The 6,911-nt window shown below is 37.9% G+C and overlaps 2 protein-coding genes across 2 annotated transcripts; one reads left to right on the top strand and one right to left on the bottom strand.

Annotated features, from left to right (window-relative positions):
* Positions 1-30: 30 nt before the first annotated feature.
* Positions 31-1,004, top strand: ccl36.1 (chemokine (C-C motif) ligand 36, duplicate 1). The gene is made up of 3 exons (XM_039656033.2): positions 31-201; positions 406-517; positions 668-1,004. Exons 1-3 carry the CDS (start codon positions 126-128, stop codon positions 759-761), a joined length of 282 nt encoding a protein of 93 aa, XP_039511967.2. The 5' UTR covers positions 31-125; the 3' UTR covers positions 762-1,004.
* Positions 1,005-4,040: 3,036 nt separating this feature from the next.
* cfap184 (cilia and flagella associated protein 184) lies at positions 4,041-6,811 on the bottom strand. Its single transcript, XM_039656029.2, has 2 exons — positions 5,564-6,811; positions 4,041-5,276 (listed from the first exon to the last, which is right to left on the bottom strand). Exons 1-2 carry the CDS (start codon positions 6,659-6,661, stop codon positions 4,935-4,937), a joined length of 1,440 nt encoding a protein of 479 aa, XP_039511963.2. The 5' UTR covers positions 6,662-6,811; the 3' UTR covers positions 4,041-4,934.
* Between the last annotated feature and the right edge of the window lie 100 nt (positions 6,812-6,911).

Raw genomic sequence — 6,911 nt, 5'->3', positions numbered from 1 at the left:
CCTATAACCTGACCCCTTACCAAAACCACACTCGCCCCCTCCCCTTCTACCTTTAAAGTCCATGGTTAAGTTTGTTGGCCATATCCTTGTTATCAGTTTTACCTTGAGAAGCAAAATCTGCAGCCATGGGTCATTATTGTCTTTTTCTTTTTATTGGACTTCTGGCGGTTGCATTCCTCCAGTCTGGTGTACTGGCAAACAGTAAGTCAAACAAATCCTTCATTATCTGTTCAATGGTGTGAATTAATATACATCAATAAACATTTATTTGTCAGTGTGAAACTCATTTCTAAAAGTGAATTAATGATACAATGATTTGTTTACAATGTGTATATTAACTTTTAGATGATTAATGTTTTTGAGAAATCACTTTATCACATAAATAAATTACTTTTTACAACACAGATGCCAATATGCCAGGCGAATGCTGTTTTGATTATTATCCAAGAAAAATCCCCATCACTAAAGTTAATTCCTACATAGTGACGAGACCGGAATGCACTAAGCCTGGAGTCATGTGAGTTTATTTAAATTCCTCTTTCTGTAATCAATAGAGGCAAATTATTGTATTAAACTTTCATAATATGTAATTTGTCATCATAAATATTGCGTATTAGAAATTAATTGTATTGTGTGTTTTTAAACTGTAAACATTTCTTTCTTACAGTCTTGTCACACAGAAGGGTTTTCGTATCTGTGTGAACACTGGGCTGAGCTGGGTGAAGAATGCCCTTAAAATAATCGATGAACGTGACTTTTAGTGTTGCAGTTGTGGCAATGTTCTGCGTACTCTTAACCCAAGAATTAACTCTGTAACCTGCTTTCTATGTTCTGTCATTTCTTTCATTATTATCATGTGGCATCATGAAAAAAATGTTCTACCTTGCTACTGTTATGTTACTTTTACTGGAAAGCAATATATGTAAAAAGACAACTTTTGTCATTTGATTTATGATTGTTCAAAATTTTTACATTTAATTAAAGAAATTTGCATTAACAATTAAGCTGTTTTATATGACGCTCTTAATTCTAATAAAGTAAAACAGAAGACAAAACCCTTATGACGAATCTTTGAATGAATTTCCCAGTTGTACATCAATTTAAATGTTTCATTTTAAGTGTCCGTAATTATTGATCTCTTATCTGTGTTCATTAAAAAAAAACCTTTGCCTGGTTTCACAGACAAGGCTTAAGCCTAGTCCCAGTCCCAGACTAAAGTGCATGTTAACAGAAAGCAATTTGACATATCTTAAATTATGTGCCATTGTTTTATCTCAAGATGCACATCAGTAATATTTTTTCAAGGCACGCTTGTAAAAACTACTTAAGTGTCCTAATTGTACAGTGGACGAGAAAGCTAAACGAGCCGCAACTGAAGAAAACACATGCAAAAAAAAAAAAAGAAAGAAAATATGCTAGCTTAATCTAAGCCCCGTTTGTAAAAGCTACTTGAACGTCCTCATTGAACTGAAGCCTGTGAAATCCTGTGAAACCAGGCCCTTATATATTACATTTTTACAGTTTTGCACTCAAGAACAATTAATTCAAAAAGATCCTTTAGTGTAGAGAAGACAGTATTCAGTAAAGCGGACACAACACAGTCAGCAGAGACACCAAGTGTAGTGTGACTAAAGTATTCAAAAATAATGCAGTTTAAATTGAACCAGGAGAAAAGCTTTGGACTGGTGATCCAAAATAAATTGCAAAATAAATGCATTGCTCATTTTGCGCACATGTTAGTCCAAAAATAATAATAAAAGAATACTAGTAAGAGGTGTAAGTTAAAGACAGATCCAAAAAATCCATCTAAATACAACCTGTTAATGAGTTGTAATTTTTATGTTAGATAATTAACATGGATCTCTTATAAGTTTCTTAGAACTAGTAGACCTTAAAGGGATAGCTCACCCAAAAATGAAAATTCTGTTGTTGCAAACCTGTATGAGTTTCTTTTTCTGCTGAACACAAAGGAAGATATTTGGAACAACGATTGGAATCAAACAGTTGTTTGGCACTATATATATATATATGGCTGTATATATATATGGCTTCTATATATAGTATATATAGAAGAAAATGGTGCCCCACAACTGTTTGGTTCCAATCGTTCTTCAAAATATCTTCCTTTGTGTTCAGCAGAAGAAAGAAACTCATACAGGTTTGCAACAACTTGAGGGTGAGTAAATGATGACAGAATTTTCATTTTTGGGTTAGCTATCCCTTTAAATCCCTATATGAAGTTGCTGTGACTGTCAGCATTAAAATAAATTTACATGGTATTAATAAATTACTTCTAACAGCAAGATCATTCATAATATATCACTATAATATCACTATTATAATAATAATAATAGTGATATTCATGATATGGAGATCCTTCTGTCATAGTGAGTTCCAAAGTAAAAATCATACATGATTATTAAAGCATGAAAGGGCCTAAAACAAGACAGACTTATCAAAAGCAACAATAAGGGTGACCCAGATACAAGCCTGTTTTATCTAATAACTCTAACTTTTTTTTTTTTAATCATTAAAAGAACAGCACAGTATTCAATAAAGCAAATACAGAATGTTTTGAGTTTAAGCACATGACCTTTGCAGGGCCAGATGGGAAACATGCTTCAGCTATATTTCCCCTGCTATTGCTTGTTGCTGTAGTTCATGCTGGAACGTTCAAATAACTTTTGACCTGATTCCATCTCTAAAGAAAAATGTTTTCCATTTCACATTATAGGTGATGTTTTACACAATCTATTTTCAAAACAATGCACAGCTATGGCCTTCGACAGGAAATGCAGTTAGAGGTGGGTATGGGGTTATGGCCATAAGCCTTTAACCACAAATTCTAGGGTTCCGCTGACAAGTCTGAGGTGTTATCGTCTAGTGGCACGTTGTATGTAGGTAAGACACTAGTGCTATTATAAGACACTAGTGCTAACTCATACAGGTTTGCAACAACAGAATTTTCATTTTTAGGTGAGCTATCCCTTTAACTTATAAGAGATCCATGTTAATGATCTCACATAAAAATTACAACTCATTAACAGGTTGTATTTAGATGGATATTTTGGATCTGTCTTTAACTTACACCTCTTACTAGTATTTTTTTTTATTATTGTTTTTGGACTAACAGGTGTGCAAAACGAGCAATGAGCAACCACCAATCACAGAAGTGATGAGTCACAGGATCAATCAAAGCTCATCACAAGCAGTTCTTCTACAAGACGGTTAATACTGATATACAAAAGCTGCACAGACTTCACACAAACACACACACACACACACACACACACACACACACTAAACACCATTATGGCAACACACATGACATTTAAAAAATGCAATAAACATTAATTTAACTACATTAACTGATAAGAAAACATTAACTGATAACTGATACATTAACTGATAAGAAAAAACGTACTCGGTTACTAACGTAACCTCGGTTCTCTCTAGAAGGGGGAACGAGTACTGCGTAATATCTTACGCTAGGGGAAAACCTCTTTTTCATGAGATATTGAGGCCAAAATGATCGTTAATTTGAATTACTGTAAAACGTGTTGCGGCAGCATGCAGAAACAGGCAAGGCTGCTTGCGTGCCTATTGGCTGTCCTGCGGCAACTGCATCAGCCCATGCCCTGCAGTATTCTTCTCGCTGGCACTCTCAGGTGTGAAGAGGGATAGAAAGGGACTTGGGAGGAAGTCCCTTTGAAATCTTTGAGATGAAGACCGACGGACCAGGAGGACTGGAGTGGGGCTGTAGAGCCTGCAACTGAGGAGCGATGTCTTCATCCAATTTGCCTGTGAGGGAGGAACCACTCAGCCACATATTCTACATCGTTTAAGGGTACAGTTGGTAGTTCCCACTGGTAGATGTTTGAACAGATGATTCCAAAAGACTGTCTTCAGAGTGTTGTTGCTTCAGGACACCAGATGGGACAGCTTGAGGAACACTTCCACATGGTCTTCTAGGGGGCGGCCAGCTTATGAGAGGGATAGGAGCAGGTCACTGTGGTGGACTGGTGATGGGTTCATGTTGGTATGGTCTTGTCTACTGTCAGGGAACACCAGACTCGGAGACAGAGATAAGGTTAAACCCAAACAGGGTATTTATTGAGTAATGGAACAGTCAGAATAATGGTGAGCAGATGAATATGAACTAATTGAGTCTCTTTTCATTTACCATGGTGATAGCGGAATCTCTCTTCTGGGAAAACCCCTACATGAGATTGCTTTATAACTTTGGGTAGGCCTTTTTAGGCGTTTTAGGCTAATTTGGCAGGAATTCTAAAAGGTTAAGGTAGTAGGATGTTTAATAGGTCTGTGTCCAAGTATGAATAATTGGCCACCGTGAGACTATATGTTACCTTTTGTTGTTGTTTATTTATTCATCTATATCACATATCTGTATAAGCATTTAAATACAGACATGCAATCCTTAAATTGATGCTTTCAGTTATTAGAGCATGCACTGATGCAGGTTGCTCAGCAGTAAAATCTTCTCTGACCATGTACATGTTCTTACTGTCTTAGTAGTTTTGTCAAATAATGCTGCCTTTGTGAATTATTGATACAGTAAACTAGATCAGAAAACAGTGTGGTTAACATTGTTTGTTAACCACAAACCTTTATAAGCACTTGTTTATTTTAAATAGGCTTAAATATCAACAGATGCCAAAATATCAGGTAGTGATATCAGATTTTTTTAGAACACAGGACAATTAGCTGGCAAGGTAAGTCATAAGAAATATCGCCATCTGCTGGCACAGTGCAAATCACAACAAAAAAACAACAATGCTAAGATGATAGGCTAAATTTGATGACAAGTATTATTTCTCAGTATTTCTCACTAGACATTTTCCCTCTTGTTTATGTTTCTTTGTCAAGTTACACATTACATTTACAATTAAGGGGCACAAAGTGCACATGTCAAGTCACTGGGACTCTGGTTTGCTTTGCTCAATCTTCTGCTTCACTCCGGCACACTTCAGCATGAGCTCAGCGTGACGTCTTTTTAACATCTCCAGTCTCTGCTGCAGGCATTCAGAGGTGTCAACCTTCTCCTCATAGTCCCGCAGTAGTCTGGTGTTTCCCAGCAGGCCACAGCGCTGCTGCAGCTTTAGATTGTCTGCCCGTAGGTCATCACGAACCAGTCGGGTATGTATCAGTGCTTCACGTTTAAGAGCCACCAATTTCTCTGCCTTAGCAAGTTCAGTGTGTTTGGCCTTTTTCTCTATCTCCATGAAATGCAGCTTCTCTTTCACATGAGAAATGCCCTGAGGTTGAGGGACAAAGAAATGTGTGGAAATTTTACATCCTGATGATGACCACAAAACTAATTTCACTCCTCAATATGATTTGAAAGAAAGAAAGAAAGAAAGAAAGAAAGAAGGAAAGAAAGAAAGAAAGAAAGAAGGAAAGAAAGAAAGAAAGAAAGAAAGAAAGAAAGAAAGAAAGAAAGAAAGAAAGAAAGAAAGAAAGAAAGAAAGAAAGAAAGAAAGAAAGAAAGAAAGAAAGAAGGATGTTTAGGTGATGTTTTCAGGAATTAAACAAAGTGATTTACCAGCACAGCGCAGGAAACCTTCGTTTTTAGAATACGTAGCTCCTCGTTGCGCTCCTGCATCTCTTCTTTAAATGTCTTGTTCTCTGCTTTGAGCTGCTCAAAGTCCATCAGCAGCAAGCCATCAGCCAGCTCCCGTTTGGATCTAAGTGTCATCTCAATCTGACATATTTTGTTCTTGAGCTTGATAGTGTTGAGACGCACGCATGCCAGCTTGTCTTCCTGCTTCAGTCCATCAGCCTGCAGCTGCTCCACCTTTGCCAGTGCTGCCTGTTTGCCCACCTTACCAGTCAGGGCTGTCATTGCAGCTTCATATTTCAGTTTATCAAATGATCTCAACTCCTGGTTCACCATGTTCAGTTTCTCTAAGCTCTGCTGGCGGAGTTCCTTAGTCTGCTGTTGGTGGAGCTCTGAGTCACGGTGGTGCTGCTCTCTCTTGTCCTCCATGAGCTCCATGTACCTTTGGTACTGCTCCTGTCCTGAGATTTCTCCTTCCAGTTTGGCACTTGTCTTCTTGCTGAGGTATTCCGCTATTTTCTTCTGCAGCTGACCATTTAGTTGTCTAAGCTCTTCATTCTCAGCCTGTAGTTCATGTAGCTGATCCATATATTCATTATTGTTGATCCGTAGGGCAGATTCTTCCTTTTCTGCAGGAACGAGTGATTCATTGGACGGACTGGTCCTCTCATTTTTTGGGTCAGGAGTTAGAAGTCTCTCCTCCTCCTCCTCAGTGTCCTCACGCGATAGAAGATCATCAATGAAATGTTCTATTTCAGGATCACCAGTCTCCTCCGAGTTCTCATTTATAAGGAGTTCTATTTCATCCTTTTTTTCTGTTATCATATGTTGCCTAGACTCGGTTTCTTCCTGCTGTGGTCCACTTGTCTCAGCACTGTCTTCTGTGAGGACGCCCAATGAGAGGCGTGAACCCTGCTCGACCACATCATCCTCAACAACTTCTGAAATATTAGGAGGTTCAGTTTCTTCCATTTCGTGTGCACTTGTTGCCTCTGTTAGATCCTCAAACGTGTCAGTGTTTTCCACCGGCATGTTATTTTCTAAAACAGGGCTTTCTTCGTGATTTAATGAACCCTCTTCCATTTTATTTAGTTGAATTTTACACACGATTTTTAAAATTAATATTTTTTTATTCACCTAAAAATATTTACCTGTAATGTATCTAAAATAACCCGCGTTTATCTTACGAAACAGAAACAGCGCTTGCCTCAACTATTTTGTGTCTGTGTTGCCATGGACACCAGAGCTAAAGCCAATCACAAGCCATTGCTGTGTTATTGTTAATATTAATGAGACGCAGCGGCGTGACCAGTGATACTCCACTGCGCATGTC

Source organism: Pimephales promelas, chromosome 1 (assembly GCF_988280905.1).
Source record: "Pimephales promelas chromosome 1, fPimPro1.hap1.1, whole genome shotgun sequence".
Classification (NCBI taxonomy): domain Eukaryota; kingdom Metazoa; phylum Chordata; class Actinopteri; order Cypriniformes; family Leuciscidae; genus Pimephales; species Pimephales promelas.
The sequence above is the reverse complement of the archived record's forward strand: the minus strand, read 5'-3'. Positions and strand labels throughout refer to the sequence as shown.